This window comes from Monodelphis domestica, chromosome 7 (assembly GCF_027887165.1).
Source record: "Monodelphis domestica isolate mMonDom1 chromosome 7, mMonDom1.pri, whole genome shotgun sequence".
Taxonomy (NCBI): domain Eukaryota; kingdom Metazoa; phylum Chordata; class Mammalia; order Didelphimorphia; family Didelphidae; genus Monodelphis; species Monodelphis domestica.
Genome location: NC_077233.1, coordinates 152,779,833 through 152,805,770, shown reverse-complemented (window position 1 = coordinate 152,805,770; position 25,938 = coordinate 152,779,833). Strand labels below are relative to the sequence as shown.

The window sequence follows — 25,938 nt, the reverse complement described above, 5'->3', positions numbered from 1 at the left end:
CTCTACTATTAAATAAGGATTAGTTTTGAAATAAAGTCATGGATCTCTATTCTCCCAATTGAGATAAAGGCTGCTTTCATCAAACCTGGCTCAGGAGGCAGTCATGGGAGCATGGGGCCCCAGAACAAAGGATAGGGAAAGAAACCCTGAGCATGGTTAAATATAGCAATAAATTAAAAGTTCTGGGTTCCTAAGAAAAATTTTGTCTGTCCGTCTCTTTCTCCCTTCCAGTAAATCATGAAACACACTCATCATTTGCCACAGTGGGAGTAAATGGGTGGGAATTCTTTTATTAGCTCCTTAACACAAAAACGGCTGCCTTCAAAACAAGCTTGAGCATCAAGCTCTGAAAGTTGAAGGGCTGACATCTCATTGCTAGAATAAGCTGCTCAAACTGCAACGATTTGAGGAAATAGAAGGAAGAAACAGTGCTCAGCAAGACTGGAGATATACAGAGATAATCCCACCAGAATGGGCAAGGAAATAAGGTTGCACCTCCCTCCTCCTCTATGCACCTTTCTGGACAATATGTTGCATTTCTGTGATCTCTCCCTCGCAACAACAGTTGCTCCTAAATGCTACTATTTAATACTTCCCTGGATACTTGTTTTAGCCAGGGAGCATCTGGTAGAAGGAAACCCCACCTAGAATGGTATTCCCAGGGTCCCACACGGCTCCATCACTTGTGCCATTTCTTGGTCACCCACTACAGAAGCACATACAACAAAGGTCTTTCAATTCTCTGAAAGCACATGGCTGTTACTCACATGTCAAAAAGCACATTGTGCTGAGGACAAACCCCCAAGTTCTGCCGTATAGTGCTCAGCTCTGAACGAATATCTTTTCCAAGGATGTAGGCAGTGCCTGAGGTTGGGGGGAACAAGCCAGTCAAGATGGACCTAAATATAAGGGAAATGCACTGTAAATAAATGCCAAACTGACAACCCTTAAATTTTTCTACATTTGTGGTAGTAAAAAGTCCTGTAAACCAACTCTTTCCATTCTTCTTTGCCACCTATATAATAAATCATAAAGTATTTTTTGTTTCAGTTTCATTCAAATGCAATTAATCCTATACTTTTAAAAAGTCACTGAGGGGTGGTAATATAGACTCAAATTTGCAGTGGTAAATCCACCTTAAGTGCAAACACACATTTTTATGAAATTTACATTTTGGATCACCACTGGGAACCTCTGAAGGCCCCTTCTGGGTCTCATAAAAACTGACAGTCATTCATGAACTACACTTTGAAAGCTGTGGCCCAGTGTCACCACCTGAGGCAAACATGAGATTTTGCATCAATTAGGGTCCTGATTAGTTTAAGACATTCTCCCAAATAAAGTCATTTTCAGATTTTAAAAATCCTCTGAACTTTCTGCTTAAATGTCTGTTTACTACAAATAAGTATCTTTCTGAACTTGGATACTCTTTCACAGAATCATCTTTTTTTCATCCTGATTAGAAAGGAATACCAAGAAAGCTCAAGTAGTGGGATTAGCTCTCAAGATGTCTGCATGCTACACTTTCTAAAAATGCTCTAAAGTTCCAAGAGTTAACCAGATCTCTCCATTTGGCATCATGCTCCCTTTTTATATGCATGCATTACAAAATTATTACACACACACATGAAAATGTGAATTTGTATAAACATACATGTTTACATTTGTGCACATATGTGTATATAGAGATGTAATTTATTTCCTGTTCGTGCCTATAAATACACATGTGTACATGTATTATGTATCTGGATACAAAGGTGTATGTATGTATAAGAACACATATACACAAATGCATACAACACATAATCAATTTAGGACATAGTTTTCTAATTAAGTCTCAGAACTTCCTTCTCATTTACTCTATAAAAGCAAAATGTCCTCTTCTTACATGGTGGTTGTTTTCCCAGCTCCATTATGTCCCAGAAAAGATGTGATCTGCCCTTCATAGAAATTCAATGCAAGGCCATCTACTGCCACCTTCATGCCATCACGATAAACTTTTACCAGGTTCTGAATGGAGACCCCCAGACGTAGGTGGCTAGGTTCTTCTTCCATGCAGACTATAAGAAAGAAGTTCAGAAAGTAAATAGTAGATGTAGAAAAATCCAGCAGTAAAATCCATTGCACTGATGGGCAGAAGTAGTCTGCCTCTAGATTCTGAAAGTGAATCTAATTATTACAACGGTGACAACATGTCAACAGCCTGTCATCAACAGCAAGGCTCCATCGCCCATCAGATACTGCACAGTTTATCCCTTGAAGCAATGTGACAAATGAGAAATATTCCCCAAGAATATCACCCACTATGCTAAGAAAGTTTCCATCCTTAACCTAGGACTCTTCTTGTTTCCTTCTGCTACAGAAATGGAAAAAACTGATTCAAATATGCTTAGCCAGGGATCCAAAACTGTGGTTATCATAGTCTTAAAAAAATAAATTCTTAAAAATAAAAGATGACAGCCATTTGGAACTGCCATACACACTTATGTAATCAGGGTAAGAAAGGGAGAACTCAATATTCTGCCTCCCTCACACCCATTTCTTCCTCTAGGTAATATGGCTCAGGATGGGGTAAGAGCAGGGTGAGCATAAGGGAAGTAATTCAAGCTCCTACTGTGGCAGCTAGGGAGAGAGAGAAAAGAAATGTCATCTAGAACTAGAAGCACTGATTCCAGGATAATCCTTAGACACACACTTGTGATGTCAACCAATTACAATATGAAAAGCACAAGAAAATAGTGAATGAGGCATTCTGTTAAAGTGTGGTTTTGTTGACTGACATATGATTCTAGAGTTCTGCAAGGTCATAGCCAGTGTTCTCTAAAGGAATATCAACAATCAATGGAAAAAAGTAAGGAGCAGAATTGAAGACTTTCAGCAGAACTTACTTTCTGAAGTCCCTTTTTGCCTGGAACCAGGATGACTCTTTTCATCACTTTCCTCACCAAACCAATAAGACTTGGTGAAAGGGAAATACCAGGGTCTCGGAATTCCATATTGACCTGAAAATGAAAAACAGATATTAGCCAAGCTTAAAGTTATCTCCCTTGGATTTCCTACACTGAACACAGCACAAGTTCTATCCTAATAAATAACTTGGAGCCTCCTGGAAATAGAAAAGCTAAATGACTAAAACTTCAGTTTCTTATAAAGTACTTCTTTAAAAATATTAATTGATGAAGAATTAAAAAGCTAAGCCTAGAAGAGGGGAGAACCCTCTGCCCCATGATAACTTAGTCAAAATTCATTTTATCAGAAGAGAAACTGAGACTCAGAGAATTGATGTGTCTAAGATCACATAGCTACTAAGTAAAAAAAAAAAACTGAACTCAGATGTTTTGACTCTCAGCTCAGTTATCTTTTCACTATACCATAATGTCTTATTAATGCCACTGTGCTAGGTACTCTGGGAGGTGAAAAGAAGTATAAAATGCAGTTCTGTTGGCAGTATAATATAATAAAACAGCTTGAGGGTGGGAGCTGTTTTATCAAGAGGTGCATGGTGAATTGAATGAACTGTATTGACAAAAAGCTCATAATTTCGGAGAAGGAATACATGCATAAGCCATTAGTATCAAATATGGAAGTGCATGGTTAAGTGCCAAATAACTGATCCAGAAGATAAGTGCTGTAAGAATTCACAAGAGACAGAACTCACTGTGGACTGGAATCATCAGAGAATGTTTCATGAATGTGGTATAATGTGCTCTGGGTCAGGAAGGAAAAGGAGAAGTCAGAAACTATGAGAGAAAAGAGTAGGGCAGGTGGGCTTTGGAAATGGGAGTATACAAAGCAGGATAGAAAAATATTCTACCTAGAATTTTTTTAATATGCATGTGGATAGAGTAAAAGGCCTAGTTGGAAAGAACTTAGCTGCAAGGGAGATCTCGACAAGAAAAGTAAATTAGGATTCGATTATGGAAGGACTTAAGGAACTCTTATTACTTTTTTCCACAGGCATCTGACATCTTTTGAGCAAGAAAATGAGATGATTCAAGCTCTACTTTAGAAAGATAAATCTGCTTATAATGCATATGATAGATTGCAGGTGAAGTAGACAGACAGAAGGTAAAATAAAGTAGGGACCAATAATATGTTACAATAGAAAGTAGGAGGCAATAACGATGGAATAATAGACAGATGAAATGATGAGGGCTGCATATGCCTAGTCACAGTCAGGGAGAAAGAATCATATGCTGGCACCTAAGCCAGATAAGCAACTGTATGGTGTTTAGGCACCCAGTTGGTATTAATGAAGAGATTGTTAGACCTAGAGTCAGGAACATCTGAGTTCAAATCCTGCCTCAGACCCTTGCTAGTTGTGTGACCATGGGCAAGAGACTTAACCTCTCAGCCTCAGTTTCTCCATCTGTAAAATGATAATAATAGCATCCACCTTACAAAGTTGTCATGAGGATTAAAAGAAATAATGCATATAGAGTGCTTTGCAAAATTTAAAGCACTATATTAATGCTAGCTATTACAGCTATTTATTACTATCGTTAAATAATACTATATACCATGAAATGAATCCATCTCACATTCTGTATAAGGAAATATTGAGAAGTTTGTGGATTCTTACAAGATCCAACATCGAGTCAATGGTAGAATAAAGATTTGAATACCAAAGTACCAAAACCCATCTGCCACAACTTCCAAAACATAGAGATAAGAGTTTGTAAAGATCATAAAAGGCTGCCTAGTTCAACTAACACTGCCTTTAGAGTGGCAACTACTTTCTATATTTGGTCTATTCAGTTTGACATATGTATAAAACTTTGTCTTCTTCCAAGGAGAACAGAATCCTCATAAAGACTCTACCGTAAGGCAAAAGATTAATGGGAAGGAAATAGAACATCTCATGAAATCTGAGACCAGGGACAGAATTTTCTAGAGAGGACAAATATAGGTTTGAGTGGTAGAACAAAGTATACCTGGAAAGACCGACTCAATATACCAGGTCATCACACCATACAGGAAGGCATCAAACAACATCACAGAGATTGAGGTGGTAAGGCTGAAGCCATCTTCCTCTAGAGGGCTCTCGAAGAGGTTGTCCCACTGTACTCCAATGCCCTGCTCCTCGAGGAGGGCAAAATACTCACAACCAAATCCAAATGCTACAGGAGACAGAAGACTCTGAGGGAAGTAACATCAGGAGAAGCTCTATCAATCTTTTTCTTTCATACATATTCTTAAATATTACAGATATTCTCCTACTTTAATCAGTTCTGATATTTTAAAAGTCTGAATTTTTTAAATGGAGAAACTAAGAAGAAATCATTAACATAACAATGGAATAAATTCCTTTAAACTGTGAACTTTTATTGGTGTATTTTAAGGCATTATTAGAATCCTAGAATCAGAAAGAACTTTGGAAGTCATCTAGTCTGTCCTCTATTCCCATATAATGAATCCCTTTTATGATATATCCAACAACAACATTTTGATATCTTTTACTGTTGCATAAAGTACGGCTCTCTTCTCTTACAATATCAGGATTTGGTTAGAAAGCCAAAAGGCTCGGTAATTTTAGACATACGCACTCCATCTTTGTATCTCTGTCTCTGATTTTCTCTCTCATCAATAATCACAAATGATCCTTTAGTTTATCATCTTTAATAACTCGGGTTTCTCAGAGACATTTGTCCAGTTCTGACTTGGCAAAAGAATATCCAGACCAACTACCTGAGAGATGACAAGCAGGAATTTTGCATACTACAATTTGTTCTATTAATTAGAATCTTGAACCCTTAGACTACATGTCCCACAATTCCCAAATTTTCCCTTTTGTGTATGTGCGTCATGACAAGGTAGGAGTTTTTAGTTTCGGTTCACGTGGTGGAGCTCTCTCTGTTGCACATGGAGGCATGGAGGCGGAGGAGCTCTCTAGTTTCTCTAGCCTTTTACTTTTCCTGTACTTCAAGTTAAATTTAATATATATTATTAAATATAATACTTGGAGTATTAGATATTCATTTTAATATTTACATTGTTCTGATCTTTTGTCTCTTTCAAAAGTATTAGGGCATATATAGAAAATACTGAGGATGAATCTGTGACAGAATCCTTTGAGGAATAGAATTTAAGTATTACCAAAGGGGAAGATATAGGAGGTATGGGTAGTAGAACCTTGCATATACTGCTAACTGACATGTGATTAATTTCACCAAATTGGGGTTTTCTCCTTCTTTTCCGTTCTTTATATTAAGGGATAGCTCTCTGGATGAGAGGAAAGGGAAATGCATATTTGGAAATCAAAATGATTCAAAAACAAAAGATATTAGTAACAAAAATTTTAAGTAACTATAACCAAAGGTAATCCTATCTACTCACAAACTGTCCGAGACTTTAGGATTCCCCCTTGAGAGGCTGAGAATAAAAACTCTTCACAGGAAAAGGGAGACTCATCATGCCCACCATCTGGCATGCCTGTCCACAGGGTCCCAAGATTGTATATGCAAAGCACTTTGCCAATTTTCAAGAGCTGTATATTCTGGATTGAGTTTAACATGATAATCACATTGATAGATTGAAGCAGTTTGTACAGCCAGCAAATGGCCACTTTACACAATTTACTTTGGGGGGGGGGGAACATATTCAGCCTTGGCTGTGTGCATTCTTGCTGTCTAATGAAGTGAAGAATTAAAAGCTCCATGAGAATGAGAAACTCCCTTCCTACCTCTGTTTTTCACAGAATATGTGACAGTCTCACTTGTAATTTATTAAGGACTTGGTAACGGTCGCAATTATAGTAACAGTAACAAAGATTATAAGTAGAATCACTGCTTTTATCTAAAAACAACTTACCGCAAAGATTTTCAGAGAGAAGCCCACATGGTCCTGCCAAGCAACACAGAGGACGTAGGGCAGGTAGAGTGTAAAGTAGATGATCCCACCACAGGCTGCAGCCAAGTTGGCTCTAGAGAAGAGTGTGCTGATCAAGAAGCATTGCAAGATGGTCACCACAGCGAAGACGGTGAGGAACAGGAAGACCACACTGGGGTCACTGTAGGGCAGCAAGTTTCCTAGCTGGAAAGGAAACGGATGCATCAAATACACTGCACCGCAATATACAAGACATATCTTGTACAAAGACCATAAATGAGCACTTCAGCAGGACCCAAGCTTACCTTCAAGATTAACACCAGCAGCCCTGCACTCACAAGGAGTGGGATGAAGCTGCTAATGAACCAGCTAAACCAGAGGATGCCATTGTCCAAACCCATCATTCTCATGGTCTCCTTTAGTCGGGCTTCCTTCTCATACACGATCCCCTTAATGATCACTGCCACAGAGTAGATCCAAGCCAAGGTCATGAAGAGAGGCATTGAGCGGCTCATCACCCGCAGAAATCTATTCCCCACAAGAAAGAAAGTGAAAGGAATAAGGATATGGATAGAAGTATAGAATGTCAGAATCTCAGGGCTATAAGAGACTCAGTCATCAAGATCCAAGACTGGCATGAACCTAAGCATGAATCCCATTGTTTTCATTTTTTCCCAGTAAATGATGATCCAGCCCTTGCTTGATGACCTCTAATACTATAAAATTCATTACCAATTAAAAAAAAAAACCTTTCTACATTTAGAAAACACTATTAAGAGGGAGATAACATTATGTAGTGGATAGAGAGTCAATCTGAGAGATTTGGATGATTTGGGTTCAAATCCTTCTGAATATGCTGCTTAAATCTCTTAAAGTCTTAAGGAACTCTTTAAGAATATATGTTGCAGTACAATTGTTTATCTGTATTGCTGGTGGGAATTTCCTCACTTAGACTTCTCTACAATAATAAAAATCACAGGTCTATTACAACAAAGTTCTGATGGTGTTCTTTGTAAAGAACTAGAACTTTCCCCTTTCTGGTCAAGCAAAATGAATGTAAATTCAAAAATCTGAGGACAATTCTCTCCCAACATTTTCTCTGTTCCAAGCTAAACATTCCCCTTTCTTCTTCTGTCTGGCATGGCGTCTAGTATCTTAATAACATGATTCCCATTCCTACTACCCCTCCCTGGACCTCAGATTTAGTCTAGCTTGCCAGTGTCCTTTCTAAAACTTGGTTACTAATAATATACTCACATGAAAAAAACTTTGTCATATAGAGTTGAAACAACATAAATAAGCAATAAAATGGGGTAAAGATTAATCTAAATTGTCAAAAGTCTAATCTATAAAATAACTGTTAAAAATATAACTGTTTACTTTTATGCGTATATGTGTATACCTGTATATGTCTGAATACTAAGAAAGCATTGCCAAGTAATGGGGCAGCAATCTATAAATCCATAATTACTTTTAAAGTGCTTGAAAAAAAATCTCCTTTCTTAAGAAATATTTTCCTTTATTTGTGATATTCACTGAACAAAATTATTTTATCATTGTAAAAATAAACTGCAGACACTCCTTTTTCAAATCCTCACAAACCAAATGAGTAGTCTGTAACTTTTTGAAATTTAACTGACAGCTTTTTAAAAATTTATCAGTGCATCACAGTAGCAATGCTAAAGATGTATGGGAGGACATTTTTGTTTTGTTTTATTTTTTTGTTTGTTTTGTTGATAATGCCCTAGCTTAGGAACCTTTGAAAAACAGTTCTTTCAGTCTTCTTTCTGAAGGGGAAAACAGATGCCTTCAGAGGTGACCTAGTTGTCCGGGTAAGTATTATGTTGAAATCAAAGCAGAAAGCTAATAATGCCAGATTTAGACAAGCCCTGGTTAATCCTGATGCACACAAACACATACATATTTACCCAAATGCAGCAACGGAAAATAAGAATATTACTATTCATTTGAAATTTAAATTTTTTTTAATTTGGCCATTATCCATACTAGTTAATTAAATTCTTTGGAAGACACATTTATTTTTATCATTAAATGTTAATTACTTAGTAAATAACACCTAAATCTAGGCCTCCCCTTTCTTTCCACACCTTTCATTAAATCAAAAACCCATATTTATCATTACAAGTTGTCTATCCTACAGTGAGACTTGAGATCTAAAAACTAAAAACAAAATGAGAATAAAAGACTTCATTCAGTTTGGTTTTCTTTGTTTAGAACTTTGGTTCATAAACTCAGCCCAAGTTTAAACCAGTTTAGACAAGTCTAGGCAGCTTGCCTTTCTTTATTTGTCATGAGATTTGGGAGAATTGCAAGGAGTCCCTTAGTATGTTATGGTATGATGCATTTCCTCACCCCTTGCCTCACTTTTAACTGAAGAGGAAGGATGAGAGATGCCTGATTTGGGTGTATATGTGTTATATGTTGAAAGGCTGGGCCAAATGGAAGACAACATATGAAGATCATGTCTTAATAAATTCAGAGGCCTTCCCTCTGACCCCTGACAATGTAGTGCGCAAGCAGATACTAATAAGAAGCTAACTGTGAAACAGAAGCATCCTTTGCTATGTCTCTAACAATATTTTTTTCTCTTATTGGGCAGGTGGATATTTTTTTCTTACTAGGATCATGACTATTTTCTAGACAACATTAGGGGTACGCTTTGGATGCCAGAAGCCAATATATGAGTGACTTACATATCATCTACGTAACAAGGATAAGGCATCTGTTGCACATAAATGCCGGTGTTCTTTTCAGAGCCAGTCAGTGTTCGGATGATTGCCTGCTCCAACACATCTTGCAAGTACGCGAAGCCTCCCCAGACATAGCGCAAGTCTTCAAATGGATCAGCACGAGGACCAGGGTCCCAATACCTGGAGCCAAAACAGAAGGGGGTCAATTAAACTTCTCACATACAACCAGTAGAAATATTCTTCTTCCCCTACCAACCTCCCACCTCTGGTCTGAGATTTTTAAAGTCAGAGCTTACCCATCCTTGATTTTGTTTGTCCTTTCTACATTGTCAATATCCATCCGGATCTTGTATTTGACATGATGAGGCAGTTCAATACTACCAGGAGCAATGCCGGTGAACACTATGCCAGCCCAGAACTTCCTTTCATCTAATAACTCCATGGACTTGTTGATCAGTCGAACTTCTGTAGGTATTGGCTCAAGTTTGTCCAAGTTGACACACTAAATGAGGAATAGCTTCCATTAGAAACTTAGCTCTTGGAATGACAGGCAGAAAATGGGGCACATCAAACACAGATATTAAAGTACTATGCAGTATTGATTTTATTCTCAGCAAGGTCAAGAGTATTTGGGGACCATCCTTCATTCCTTCTGAATGAGCTTTCCAACATGCAAAATGAAATAACTTTGTTATTGATAAACACATTTGACAGGGGGGAAGGGTTCTTTCCTTTTCAAGGGAAGAACTTAAAATAATATATCTAGTTTTCCTCTCTATTTCTATAGGTAGTTTAAGACACAACATACTTTAAAAAATTATATGTGTATATATATAATATATGTAATTTTAAAGTATATATATATATATAAATATATATATATATATATGTGTGTGTGTGTGTGTGTGTGTGTGTGTGTGTTGCCTCTAATAGAAACAAAAGTTTGGGGGGGGTTTTAACCCTTACCTTCTGTTTTAGAATCAATACTATATATTGGTTCCAAGGCAAAAGAGTGTTAAGGGCTAGGTTATGGAGGTTAAGTGGATTGGCCAGAATCTCACAGCTAGGAAGTATCTGAGACCAGATTTTAATCTGTAGGCCTATCTTTAGGCCTGGCTCTCAATCCACTAAGCCACCTATCTACTCCCAAGTCAAAAATGTTTAAGTTTTGGTAGGTAGGTAGGAAAGGAAGAAGGGAGGGAGGAAAAGAAAAGATGGGAACAAGAGAAAAATATGGATTTGGAGGTAGAAAAGTAGGAAATAAGAAAAAAGACTAGAAGGGAGAAGGAAAGGTTAGAAGGCAGGAAACAGGAAATAGGAGAAAATTGGGGAAAGGGAGAAAGTTGAAAAAGGAGGGAAAAAGGGAAGGTGGGGAATAAAAGTGGGAAGAGAGGGATAAAAGGAGGAGGAAAATGGGAAAGGAAAGAAAGGAGGGGAGAAAAGAGAGAGAAGGGAAAAAATTTTAAGAAGGAAATTTATTTTGTATTCCCAGCAATGTCCTAGCATTTGACAGAATACTTTAAATCAATGGCCAGTCATCCTGTCAGTTCAGTAGAGTGGTCTTACATTTAAAATTGCATATCTGATCAAGATTTCTAGTATTCATCTTTTTCATTACTACTAAGTCTTTATTTCTCTTAACAAAGACTTGTTAACCTTATTGCATGGTCCATTAACAAAGAACAAAATACTACATAATATACTTTTCCTTCATCAAGAAGACAACTATATTGAAAGATTGAAATCAAGAATGAAAATACTGGAATTAGGTTAGACTTTGGAACTGTGTAATTTAGGATTTTTTCTCTTGCCTAAAACTATCACAACTTGGGAGAAATAATAAAGTTTTTTCAGCATTTATTTAAATAATATTAGTTGGATGAGATCACATATAGCAGTAAAAACACAAGTGGGGAGATATATAAATGTGTATACATATACATACACATGCTCTCTCTATATATATATTTATATGTGCTTATAGAAATGTGCATAAATATACATGTACATAAAAACATATATTTCCTTTGTCTTTAAATATATACATATGTATATATACACATGTATAATACTAGCTTTTATTATTTAACAAGGAAGGTGTATGTATAATGTTACTTTTGGTTAAGAGGTGCCTTTTTCTTTTGCTGAGCAATACAAGAACAAGTGCAATGCACTGCCCTCCTCCTTCCAAAAAGAATGAAAAAGGCTAAAAATTATAATGTCTTAATAAATACCTCCCCATCTCTTGCCTTGCTTTTCCTCAAATTTTTACATCAATCTGCTTCCTCCCAATCATGTTCTGTACTCTGACCTGGTAACCTGACCTTAATTTCTGATAGCTCCCATTGCTCAGCATTGTCTCTTTTATATTCTTGCTGTTGCTATAATACTAATTAAGCCCTCTAAAAAGCTGTTCAAAAGGAAGAACCAGTAGTACTATCCTTTCCCCATCCATCACTTTGACAATGTATATGTTTACTTCCTAAAAGATTTTCCTTTGGAATTCATAAAAAATGTTTTTTCCTAAGGCTGTAAAATAAGAATCACAGCAAAATTTATAATCTAGGACACACCATGACTTTATAGGCTCCCTCCCCTTTGCATTCACTTTCTCATCCATTGCTGCCTTCTCCTGCTTTCAGTCTTACAGGATGTAGGAGACATTTATGGAAAGGAAGGCATAAAAAAGAAAAGTTCTCAACTCAATTTTGAGAAGCCCAATTAGCCCTACCCTATGCTGATCTTTCTCTTACTTTGAACTCTTCAGCATGTCAACCAAATTGTACCACATTGATGCATAAATTCAAATAGTACCTGATATTCATTCTCTAATTGTTTCCTGCCCTATGTCCTAAACTATATTGGCTAGAAAGCATATCTAGGAGCACAGCACTTATGACAGTTCTTTGCACATAGTAATGTCACAGTAATTGCCAGATGAGAAGAAAAAACTTTCCAAAAACACATTTTTATTCTGTTTTGTTTTTTTTTGGTCAACTTACCTCCATAAATCGTGCTATTGTCTGGATTGCCCAATTGGTCTCATTAAAAGCATCTCTCCAGGTATACACTGGACCATTGGTTGACTGGACATCTTCAGGGTTCTTCGCTAAAAAGGCTGCAATATCTGAGGTTGTCCAGTTTAAACCAACCAAGTGCTGTCCCCAAAGGCTGCTGTTAACTTTATCATCCAACAGAGTCTGACAAATCCAAAAGAAAGTGAAATTAGTACAATGAAATATAGACTAATAAATAACCAACCCACTAATGAAAAAAGGAGATGTTTCTCATAACTAGATCAAGGTGAAAATAGTCATGTTATTAAAAATGCAAGTAGAATCAAAATAAGTTTAACAAGCTAATTTATTGATGTTACTCAGATATTTTAAGTACTATCTCACTGATAATAATTCATATTCATAGAGCAACATAAGAATTAGAAAACATTTATATCATAAGAATTACAAAATGTTGTCCCTACTAGATTATATATTCCATAAGGGCAGTGACTCTTACAAAATCGAGAATAGTACTCTACAGAGTAGGTGCTGAGTGAAGGTTTGTTGAATTTGAATTGTTCAAAAGAGTGCAAAAGTGAATGAGAAGCTTATGCTTAAATCAAAAGGTGAGTTCAATTTCTGAGAATTTATAGCCCATCAATTATTTTTTAGGCTCTCAGTTCTAATAGTTAAATCTTAAGTATTTACTTAAGATCAGCATCAAACATACCAGATGCATTTTCCCAAAACTGTAGAATGCCTTCCTTTAACTCACTTGTCTCCTTATTGGATTCTCAAATGTACCATATTAGAAGAGGGAAGCACATTAAATCTCCCATGCCTGGAACATTCTCCTTTCTCAACTATGCCCTACTAACTTCCCCAGCTTCCTTTAAGTTCCAACTAAAAAGCCATCTTTTACTAAAAGCCTTCCCCAATCTTTCTTAATTCTGCAGTCTTCACTCTATTATTTCCAATTTATCTTCTATAAAGTTTGCTTTGCTTATATTTGTTTGCATGCTCTCTCCTCCATTAGATTTTAAGCTCCTTGAGGGAAGAGACTATCTTTTGACTCTTTTGGATACCCAGCACTTAGCACAGCAGCTGGCACATAGTAGGTATTTGATAAATGTTTATTGATTAATTGATGGAGAGTGCCAAGATTTCCCTGATGTTGGGGAACCCACATTTACTTCAACTAAGGTCTGCACTGGATCTTGCCAACAGATCAAGAGTAGGACTCAAATTTCTATGAAAGAGGTTATTTGCTGCCCTCATTATTTGTAATCCAGTGAATCATTGCCATGGAACCTACAGGGCTCAAATCTCAGGTAATCTTGAATCCTGAACCTCTGAGGAATAGATATAAGAAGGGGCTTAGAAACAGATCTTCCATGAACAATGCATGGGATGAGGAAGGCTTTTAGAATTAGAAATCTGCATCTAAAAAGGATATCAGAGCATATTTAATATAACCTCATTTCATAGATAAGGAAACTGAGGCCTAAGTCTCTAGTCTGACTTCCATAAAGTCATCAAACACAAAGCATTGTCAGAGATGGGGCTTACTCTCCCATCCTCTAATTACAAGGTGTTCTCTTTGCTCTAACTGGTTTCTCCTCTTAAAGTTTAATCACTTTTCCATGCATCAATCTTTATTTTTACAATTTACTTCAATAAAAACAATTATGATAATGATAGACCAAATTTCTATGATGCTTTGACATTTTACAAAGTAAAAATGAGAAAGAAATAGTATAAGCATTATCATCTCTATTTTACAGGTGGTAAAATGGAAACTTTGGTGAAAGAAGAACTAAACACATAAGGGAAGGCAGACATGAATCTGTGAGGCTAATACTTCTTTTTTTTTCTTTTTCTTTTAACCAATACCAAATATGATGACAATTTCCATCTTCAGAATAGAACAGAAAAAGAGGATGTACAAACTTGTGTTATGAACCGCTTGCTTTTCTTTTTAAGTAAATGACAGTCAGCATGTTATTTTCAAAACTGTGATTCTTATCTGTGTTTCTGACTGACCTTTGTGTCATTCTCTTCTATACATTTTTAAACATTACTTCAATAATCATCTTTTCTTGATTAAAAAAAATTAACTACATTGCTACCTCCCTTCTGCATTCCCTCAAGTTGAAAGAAAAATAATATATAATATCAGACATACAAAGTCAAGTAAAATTAACTTCCATATTGCCCCTTTTCAAAATGTATGTCTTTCTGAACAATGAGCTCATCAGCTCTCTACAAGGTGTCTTTTAAAAGCAGTTTGTCTTGTCAACCATAAAGCACTATGCTTCAAGCACATGTAAATATGATTTTTAATTGTGATCTTTACTATATATACCAGTTAACCCCGGCCCACAGCTAATCCCTGACCTACTCTGAAATAACCAAGCATCCAGAAAAATTATCATTGATTCTCCCGGCTGAGATCATTACCCCCACCAGAGGGCAGGTTTGTTTAAGTTTCTGAGGGGGAATCTAGAAAGAAAAAAAATATATTTTTTAAGATATGTTGAGGAGATGGGTAATGGAGAAAGGTGGAAAGAGAGTTAGTCCTGAGGGAGAAAAAAAGCGTTCTTAAAAACAAAGTGATGAAAACATCAGGGCTGAATGTTGCAAAACACAGAAGTATAGTTGTTAACAGAATGGCAGTTCCTTAGTGCTAACTGGGTTACTGAAGAACTTGCAAGAAAAGAATAGATCTACTACAGCTTGGGGGTCAATACTGAAGGTTCCAAATCAATACAATAGGTGTGAACACCTTTGGGGTGCAGGGAGGTACGCAGAGAAAGGTCATGGGGTGGGGATGGGGTTCAACACTAAAATCAACTAGCTTCAACGTAACAGCCTCAGATTTAACCTTAATTTGAGGTTAATTTAAGAGTCACTTAACCTCAACTGGACAGAAAATCAGCTCTGCAAGTCAGGAAGACCTAATTCCAGTCCTTCCTCTGACACATACAAATTGTGTAACCATGAGCAAGTCACACATATGTACACGCACCTGTATTTATCTGTGTGTGTAAAAGGGATTACAAACTACAATGCTAGTTGACTGACTGCAATTGAGGACATGTGTATTTACTGGCATAATCCATGTTGACTCGACTGTCAGGAGGATTCTATCTTGTCTGTCCCTGGATTCTCACCAATCTTCTGCCCCTATGACCTGTGCTGTCTTCCTTATCATGTGCCACGGTGGCACACTTAAAATTTGTCTATCCTACCCTCCCTAATGCCCATATACCTACTTGAGTAAAGAGATTTATCTGACCCACCAAGTTTCCTTTAGAAAAATTTTCCTTAAATGTGAAAAATCACCTCTCCTTGTTTATTATAAGACTCGTTAACACTTGGTCAAATCACTTCTAAATCTTTTTAACCCTTACCTTCTGCCTTAAAAGTGGTAAGGGCTAGACATGAGGGTCCAGTGACTTGTCCAGGGTCACACAGCTGGGAAGTGTCGGAGGCCAGATTTGAACCTAGGACTCCCATCTCTAGGCCTCTCAATCCACGGAGCCACCCAGATGCCCCCCCAACTTCTAAATTTACCAAAGTGATAAACTTGCAAAGGAAGGGTGATTTACCATGATATAGGAGTTTTCCCTCTACAAAATAATTCATCTAAACATTCGTTCCCCTAATGCATTTAAGGATTTGATTACTTGACAGAGTTAAAGAAGGAACAGAGCGTGTTAGGCACCCCTGTCAATGGACATTCAATCAGAATTAAAGCTGAAGTGATGCTGAAATAACAATGTCAGCCAATTGAAAAACAGAGATCAATGCATGAAAATGTGCTTTACTTGCAACTTCTCAAACACACACTTAATGGTAATTAAAAAGACATATACTTAAAATAGTAAATTACCAAAAACCATAACAACTCACATTTTTATAGTATTTTAAGGTTGACAAGATGATTTTCTCACAACCACCTTATAAAATGGGTAATGATTATTTTCCTCATTTTACAAGTGTAAAACTTGGAGGGGCAAAATGACTTGGCCATAGTCCCACAGCTAATGTGTCAGAGCAAGAAAGAGAATCCTTCTGACTGCAAGTTCAGTGCTCCCTCCATTGTGTCCAGTGTGACCCTGGGCAAGTCTCTCAGACTTTCCTGTCTACAAAATGATGATGATAATAATAATAATAATAAGGATAAGGGCAAGGATAAGGATAAGGATAAGGATAAGAACAACACAGGGGGGTTTGGAGAATCAGGGCAGCTAATACTTCTAAAGTGCTTTGCAAACCTTAAAGCACTCTATAAATGCTAGCAATTACATATAAGACTAGGAGCAGATAGATCCCTATTAGGAATAGAGGCTCTCACCCGACAATCTCAAATTATGAGGGAATGTCTGAGGTGATGTCTCCATCACCAAAAGTAACCATTTAAAGGGAAGAGAGGACTCACAGAATTGTACTCTGCCTGTTGGCAGAAACAGAGAAGTTAGAAATAGCTCTCACCCATCTTGGCAAGAGAAAACAGTGGCTAATGATGCTCTGACACAGGGCATGTCAGAGGATAATGTGATTAAATAGCACTCCACTAAAATCGAGGGAGACAGTGAGTACTTACAAAGCTGCCACAATTTTAAATTCAATTGTCTCTAAAACATTTATCCTTTTTACAATGCATGAAAACAGAGTTATAGATGCTATTATCTACAGACTGCCGAAGGCCATCCTGACTTTCATTGTGCCTCGGGAGAGGATTTCAAAGTGGGTCCTATATAAAGAGTATGTTTTATGTATATATTCTACTTTTTCTATATTCTCATATCCAGCCTCTCTGAGAAATGGGAGAACTCAACAAGTAACTTGTCAATCCTCTACTGAAATCATTAGTCAGTTTGGGAGAGGAAACAGAAAGGACCATTCCTTACATTAACCACCAGCCCACACTGCCCCTCCTGTGGATATGTGCTTGTCTATCTATGCAAGAAGTGCTGAGGCTGTACAGGCAACATCACTGTTGCCAGGGTGCTGAATCCTCCGCTGAGGGTCAACAGCCCTGCTGTTTGAGGAAAGCTCAGGGCTGCAGGATTGCTGATGCAATTCAAGATAAGAACTTGTTTGGATCACTTTTGGGAATTATGCCTCGCCCAGCTTTGGCAAATACAAAGTTAGCTAAGTGTAAGGGCAGGGAACTTACCCGGATGAGGTCCATTTCCTGGCTATTTTCCATGAATGTCCAGATTTTGGGGCTGATTTCTTCCCACATCCCTTCCAAGTCATGAAATACACCCAGGTTCTGAAAGGTTCTATTCACCTATGGCAGGAAAGAGTTAGAGGGGAAGGGCAACAGAAAAAAAGGAGAGAGGATCATCAAATTAATTACACGTACATTTTATTTCCAATCTGTGCCCCACTTAACCAAAGTTTTGTTATTACTCCAGAGGAAGCCCAGCCCTGCCAACAGTGGGACCTAATGACAAACATGAGACTAATTTGGCAATACTAATCGGGGGTGGAAATATATCTGGAAAAAGGAACAAAATACCACCAACCAATGTACTGCTATTCTCAAGATCATCTTTGTGAAGAAAAATTTTCCAAACTTTAAGAGTTATATATATATGACTAATATATATATATAAAGCAATTTGCTAAATTTTAAATAATATATAAATGTTGGCTATAAATGCTGGTGGAGGCTTTGTTTTAAAATCCACAAGTTATTACTCCACCAATCTTAAGGAGGAAAAGGGTAGCATAGTCAGGTTCAGCCACATTCTACCTCTGAAAAACACTATTCTCCAAGAAGCCTCAGGAAAGAACTAGGATGCTTTAGGAAATGCTCTCAGAGAGTATCACAAAAATAGTAGGAAGGTGTATGATTTGATCTTCATTCCCTAGACAACATTACTTCATTGAAGGCCACTTAGTGAGTTAATTTAAGGCAATCAAAGGATAAGGGATCATAAACTGGAAGGGACTATAGAGTCCTGGAGAAGTTAATTGTCTTGTCCAAAGGTAACACAAATAGGAAAGGGCAGTCAGAATTTGAACCAAGTGCTCGAACTCTAAAACCAGCACCCTTTCCATTGTAACATGAAACCTTTCAGTAACAGCACATGTTTACTAGTAAACATTTATTCACTAATATAAAGCTAGCAAAACTAGAAACTATCCCCTGTATAAGAACAACCAAGATGGGGAGGAAAAGGAGACAACTCTGTGCAGCAGGTTGGGTTTTTTGGTTTGTTTTTATTTATTTGTTTTCCCTTGGCCCAGACTTATAAGTTGAGCAGTTTACAAAACTTCAAGAAGGGAACACCCCTTTTAAATGCAGATCAGCAATTGTTCTCCAATTTACAAAGCTTCAGAGAGTTGTGTAGAAACATTGAGAAATTAAGTGACTTGCCCAAAATGACACAGATATTATGTGGGCAGAGGAGGGATCTGAATTAAAGTCTTTCTGACTCAAAGGGCAACTCTTAATCCACTACATTTTGCTATTTCTCCTTAAAATATTCATTTTACAAGTAAGGAATGGGAGACTCAGAAAGAAGAAGTAATTTGTCATCAGCAACAGTTAGCATGTAATGAGCTGGGATTGAAACTCCTCACTTGAAATTTAGTGTTCTTTCCAATACATAGTAAAATCTTATCAAGAAGTAGCTTGTTCAAACTGGCTATGGGACAGAATTCAACCTAGACCACATCCATCGGATTGAATGACACTAAAACTATCCTTAGCAATAGAATCACACAAAATAAATACATAGATGTGCGCACATGCACACACACACACACACACACACACAACTTTTGGCTTGATATAAGCCTTAAGTAAGAAGAAAAATATTGACTTTTAGAAAGACAAAACAAAGTCATTCTTCTTATAGAGGGTAAAGAGACATTTGGTGGTTGGGTTGTTTTGTTGGGCTTTTTTAAGTATACACAAATTAAGGTGAATCCAGGTATTAGACTCCAACCTAAGTACCATCTGGCTTGCTTAATGGACACAAACATTATTACTCTGTGAAAATCTCAGAACTACTTTTGAAATAAATGTCAGACTTTATCCCTTTCTTAGCACAGTTCCAGAAGACAGAGCAGAGGATTTAAAGCTGAAGGGGCTCCTGGAGACTATCTTAGACTATCTGGCCCAACTCCATCGGTTTGCATGAGGCAATTGGGGTCCCCAGAGGTTAAGTAACTTTCTACCTCAACAAGGTGACAAATGGCAAGCACCCAGTTTGATCCCAATCTTCTGGCTCTAAACGCAGCGCATGTCACAAAAAACATGCAGTCTTCTCTTTTCTGACTTATAATCATTATATTCACCATCATCATAGGTTATGGGGAATCCTTTAGGACAGAAACGGGTTTTAAGCATCTACCTACTACTTACCTCAGACATGACTATTCTAGTAGCCGGTGTGTCAGGAGTATATAAGATCTTTCCAACAAGCAGAGGCTTTAGAGCCTTCCAAATAATTCGAGAAAGAGGACTAGATTCCAAATTCTTCATTAAATCATTGCAATAAGGAGCTGTAAGAGAAGAAGGTAAGGATCCAATCACCAATGATGTGCAAAAAAAAAAAGAGTACTGTCTCATTATAAATGACAAAGATTCATACAAATTTCATACAAGTGTGTACACTTCTACCTCCATATTCAAAAACACTTAAAATGTGGAAAAATTGCTCACAAGTATGAAGGTTTAAAATTCTTTTTTTAATTGTTCACAAGCTCAAAACAATTCTTACTTAAGAAGTTTTACATCGTTGCCACCGAAATGCAACAGGCCTATCTGTGACCTAAATTTGCCTTATGCTCAAACTGACCCAAAATTCTGTTTCTGAAGAAAGAACTAGGGGGAAGCTAAGTGGCTCAGTGGACTGAGAGTTAGGCTTAGAGATGGTAAGTCCTGGGTTCAAATTTGACCTCAGATACTTCCCAGCTGTGTGACACTGCGCAACTCACTTTAGCCCCATTGCCTAGCCCTTACCACAATTCAGCCTTGAAAGAATTACTGATTCTAAGATAGAAGATAAGGGTTTTTTTTTTAAAGAGAGAAGTAGTAATTTGTTCTCTCCAATCCTCTTCACATCACACATGTAAAGATTTCTAACCATATCCAATAAACAAAAACATAAATTACAAGGGTTTGATGAGGAACTTATTTATTCATTGTATGAAAGTCTTCAACTTACAAAGAAAAAAAAAAGACCAAAAGGTTCATTTAAATACTGAACTTTCTTCTTTTACCAACTGGCATAATTTATAAAAATTGCATTTATACACAGCTTTCAGATCCAGATCTTATAGATTACCCTAACCAAACTTTATATTATCATCAAGAGTAGAATATATCTGTAGTGGCCATGAGGACCAAGGAAGAGGGAAGGGTACCATTTCATAAACCTTCCATAAAACAAAGCCTCTGTGTTGTCAAACATCCTATAAATGTCTTAAGCCTTACATCAAAACACAAAAAGCTTTTGGAGTGTGGTTGAAATATATACTTGTGGTTGGGAAATGAAGAAAGGAAAAGCTGCAATATATTGTCAATGAAAACATATACCATTATCTAACATTGGCTCCACATGGCTTCACTAAACCAAAGGTGAACACCCATAGCAAACTACCAAGATGTGGCTAGTGGATGTGCTATTATTGCAAGAGTATTTGTCAAGTGAAGAACCAAAAAGGAACAGTAGATTATTTGGTATCAGAGAACACATACTCACTCTCTCACTATCAAGATGCATTTCAGATGCAGTTCTGATAGAATAAACTTGCCACTTAACAAGAAACTGGCTGGAGTATCACCTTCCTTTTGTGCCCCTCACAGAAAAGACTCGCCCTCTTCATGACTACTGCAGAATGAGATTTGCTCAAGGAAGGAAGGGAGTGCTTGACTTGGCTTGAAATCCAGGTACTTACTTGTGGAATTATCATAGAAGCTTGTCACCTCCTCTTCAGTGTTATTTCCTCCAAAGAGGGCTTTGTAGTTGTTGTCCTCATACCAATTGAGGGACTTGATCTTCAACCCTCCACCCTCAGGGTGACCACACACAATTCGAGACACAGCTTGGTAGATCTGGGTAGAGGAACTGCTACTGTTCACATTGGTTAGAAACATCACCTCTTGTCTCATGTCACTCCAGCTCTTCATGGTGGATAACTGAAATGGGCAAGGAGAGGAGAAGGGGTGGAGGTGGCAACAAAAGGGTGAAAGGAAAAAAGGGTCAGAGAAGAAAGAAATTTTATTTCTCTGTTGGGACACATAAAAACGTTTCATTTCAAAAACCATGTTCCAGAAATACACTGGCTTGGCTATATTTTATAACTTTTTAAGCTTATAATAAGCAAATATGATGATGCACCTCATTAATGCAATGACCTGTGACTTCCTGAATTATACAAATCACTTCTCTATCAATAGCAGAAGATCTTGGAAAATTGCTATGGCCAAAACAATTCATGACCCTAATTCTTTGAAAACTGCTTTATTTTTCTATATCTGATATATCTTTTAATTTATTTAATAACCATAACATAGATTCCTGTCCTGTTCTTGAATGCCTGTTAGTCATTAACATTTGTGTTTATTGGAATTTTTAAAATCACTGTTAGTGTATATCTTTGAAATAAACTGATCTCCAAAGGAAAAAAAGGACTGATGTTGTGATGAACCTCTCTCTCCAAATTTAAGTGGGATGGTATTCAGACATAGTCTGTCACCAAGCACTTCCACAGAGTCTTTGCATCCTGGTAGGACATACAAGCCAGGGCTTGTGTATTATTAGCACACCCTTAGAAACCATAAGGTCACCTCCACACCACAATGAAGCATCAATATCTAACTCTAATGGAGTGAATGAAAGAGTAGGAGAAAGCAAAAACTACATAGCATTTTTAGAACTATGACCTCAATGACATGGAAAATTCCTTCAACCAATGCAGGTCAGAAATTGTTTTGCAACTTACAGCCTTGAAAAGTTGCCTGACAGTCGACTTAGAAGTCAAGTGACTTTTCCAGGGATTACAGGGTCAATTGTGTCACGGATGGGTCTTCAGTCCAGTTCTTCCTGACTCTGAGATTGCTTCCCTATCCACTATGCCATGCAATTCTCATGATACAGGTATCATGTGGATTCAATCTTTATAATTGTTTGGTCCCTTTTCTCCTTAGGTTTATAACGCGCATTATTCTCTGCATAAAAAGTATTGTTGAGATCTACAAAGTTGACACAAAACATGATCCTCATCTTCAAGTTAAGGGATAAGATACTGGGAGAGATATGATGACTGAATCATATTAAAACACTATAACAGAACATGACATCTGATGAGGAAGTTTCTTGCCAATCAATGGAATTATGGAAGGTTTTGTGCAGAGACAGCTTTTGGGTTGGGTATTTAAAGGATAGAGAGAAATTCACCAAGTAAAGAGAGGGGGAAGCCAAATTAGAAATTACACTGAACACTTAAAATCCTTTCCAAATCATTATAAAATAATAGCATATATCTTCCACTATGACTATGAATACTAAAAGCTCCTGCTTTCCTTGAGAATAAAAGCCATTTTTGATCCAGCCTTCTCTGAAGTACCTATCACATTAAGTGCCAAGGAAACAGTAGCAACTCAATGAATATTAATTTATGCTGATGCTACTCTTAAATATATCCTCACTTGGCTATTTAGTTCCCAACTCTAACCCTCATCTTATAATACAAATGTAGTTTGGCTCCTCACGGAATTACTGACCAAAGTGCCATCATTACTATTATTAAATATTTATATAGCACTCTGTATTTCTAAACATTCATCATCATTAATAAATTACTATATTTCTCACAACTTCTTTACATTAATGCCTCCAACTTCTGGCTGAGGCAGAAAAACGAGGGCACAGAGAAAGGACGGTTGCCTCTAGCTACAGAGCTCCGTGATGACAAGGCTGTCACTGGGATTTCAAATGACCAGGTCTCTGTTCCATAAGGAGTACAGCTGTTTGGTTTAATCTACAACCTTTTCCCCTCCACTAAGGTCCAACTCCAACACCTCACATCAGGGCGAGAGAGTCTGAAGTTCGTGAAGGCTATGTTAGTCCAACACACAACCACTACCCTGATTTAAGCCCTCATCATCGATTACCTAGCTTATTGTAATATCCTTCTAATTTGTCTCCTGGCCTCAAGTCTCTCCTTACCCAATTCACCCTCTGCCCAGCCACCAAAATGATCTTCCTAAATCCCAAGTTTAATAATGTTACTCTCTCACCCTCTCTGTTCAATGAACTGCAGTGGCTCCCTATTACCTTGATTCCTTTGTTTCACATTTAAAGTTCTTTACAACTTGGCCCCAATGTGAGGGAACTAGAGGCATTGTGCACCACTTGCTACAACGAATGTGACCCCTGAAGATGGGAAAGAAAAAATTACCTACATTTGTGCATGTTGCCTCTCCTTTGACATCTGGGATCATTTCATTTCTGTCTCCAGAGCACAGAGCACTTAGAGGAAATACTTGACTAACTGATTGGTTGTACAGAGTGATGAGCATCTTTGAACTTATCTAAATTGATTCTTAGAAAAGAGGTAGATATTCTATCACCAGTTCGATTTTATTGCTGAATCGATTCAATTATATCCAATTCTTTGTGAGCCTATTTGGGGTTTTCTTGGAGAAGATTCTGGAGTCGTTTGCCATTTCTTTCTCCAAATAATCTTACAGATAAGGAAACTGCGGTAAACAGGGTTAAGTGACTTGCCCACAGTCACACAGCTGGTAAATGTCTGAGGAAAGATTTGGACTCAGAAAGATGGGTTTTCTTGACTCCATGCCCAGCACTCTATCCACAGAGCCACCTAGCTGCCCCAGCTGTACTAAAGATCCTTTCCATCTTGTGCTCTTTTCACATCATAGGCTTTGAGCAAACAGGTGACCTCCATGCCACCATGAAGGATGGGAGGAAGACATTAGCAGTGACTCTGAAAAGTGAGCCCCAAATGTCAGCTACTCCAATTCCTCCTAACAAACACAAACCACTAGATAACAATGCACTAGAAAATACGTTCAAATTTAGACAATAAGGTTTAACTAGAAAGCAAAACTGTTTTTAATATTGTTTATATTATTCATATTTGATTATACAATCATATTATTTTATATTATGTTTAATATAAAATATTTTAAATTATCTTCCCTAAAACCAAACTTTATCCATAGACATAGTTTAACATGCTGTCCCTGAGACAGATGAGTACCCCAATGGCCTTGGGGACTAGAATGAGTTGTCTAGGCTCTCACAGCCAGATGAAATAGGCCTAGACTCTACAGCTCCTAATTCCTACCAATCTCTACCATATCATGCTTTATTCTGTGGAAAATAGAACAAGAGGAAGGCATGAGAGGAATGGTTACATGGTTTAGTGAGCAATTTTTCACATCAAAGGATGCTTTTCCAATATCAATCAATAAGCATTTATTATTAAATGCCTTCTCTGCACTAGGCAATGGGCACGAAGACAAAATGGAAACATTACCAACTAAAGGAATTCATGTTCTATTGAAGGAAGCATATAAGCAGACACAAACTCTATATGAAGTTAATACAAGTTAGCTGGGGAGGGAAGACATCAAGGAAATCAGAAAAGTCTTCATTTATTATGAGCACTTGAGCTGAGCTTTGAAGGAAGCTAGGAATGAGAAGGGAGTTCATGCCAAGGCTGGGAAGCAGCCTCTGCAAAGATAGAGAGATAGGAGGCAAAAATGTCAAAGGTGAGAGACAGTAGGAAGTCCAATTTAAACAGTCTAGACAGTTTGTGAAAAGAAGAAATCTAAAGTAAGCCTAGAAAGGTAGGAAGGGTTGAAATGCCCCAAAGAGTAGTTTGTGTTTAATCCTAAGGAGAAGAGGGAGCCCCTGAAACAAAGGGACCTGGAAGAAGCTTGTCAGAAGGTGGGAAAATCATCTCCAAGAAGAGAATATGACTGGCTCTGTTACAGAAGGCTCTGAGTGGACCTTTTTCTGCCAGTCTCCTCTTCCACACCAAATGGGACTTTTGCAGCTCGAAGTTTCACCCAAAGTTTAAGTTCAGTCCAACCTAACCTCGGATATCAGTTCTGCATTTCAGGAGACCATACCTTGGGAGCTGCCCACTCATTATCAAAGTTATTCATGTCCCTGGTCCAGTGCTTATCAGCAGAGTGCCTGGCATAAAAGTAGGTGCTTAACTGTTTACTGACTGACTGACTGATCCCCAACTCTTGTACCTGCTACTTAGACTCTGTACCCAAGTTCCAACACCAGCTCCCGCTTCTCTCCGTGCCACAGTTCTTGAACACTTTAGCCCAGTCTCTCAAGGCCTGATTCTTGCCCGTTCTTGTCCCCAAGTTCTTAATCTGGGTA

At 37.6% G+C, this 25,938-nt stretch overlaps 1 protein-coding gene across 1 annotated transcript in view; it reads right to left on the bottom strand.

Moving 5' to 3' along the window:
• ABCA1 (ATP binding cassette subfamily A member 1) overlaps positions 1 to 25,938 on the bottom strand; it is a 152,507-nt gene that overhangs the window by 37,721 nt on the left and 88,848 nt on the right. The window contains exons 9-20 of the mRNA XM_007499025.2: positions 21,467 to 21,707; positions 19,929 to 20,068; positions 17,724 to 17,840; positions 12,542 to 12,739; positions 9,836 to 10,041; positions 9,543 to 9,719; positions 7,134 to 7,356; positions 6,811 to 7,032; positions 4,935 to 5,139; positions 2,889 to 3,002; positions 1,889 to 2,060; positions 768 to 899 (exon numbers count right to left, since the gene is read on the bottom strand). Of these exons, the coding sequence (XP_007499087.1) occupies positions 768 to 899; positions 1,889 to 2,060; positions 2,889 to 3,002; positions 4,935 to 5,139; positions 6,811 to 7,032; positions 7,134 to 7,356; positions 9,543 to 9,719; positions 9,836 to 10,041; positions 12,542 to 12,739; positions 17,724 to 17,840; positions 19,929 to 20,068; positions 21,467 to 21,707 (2,147 nt within the window). The remainder of the gene's footprint in view (positions 1 to 767; positions 900 to 1,888; positions 2,061 to 2,888; positions 3,003 to 4,934; positions 5,140 to 6,810; positions 7,033 to 7,133; positions 7,357 to 9,542; positions 9,720 to 9,835; positions 10,042 to 12,541; positions 12,740 to 17,723; positions 17,841 to 19,928; positions 20,069 to 21,466; positions 21,708 to 25,938) is intronic.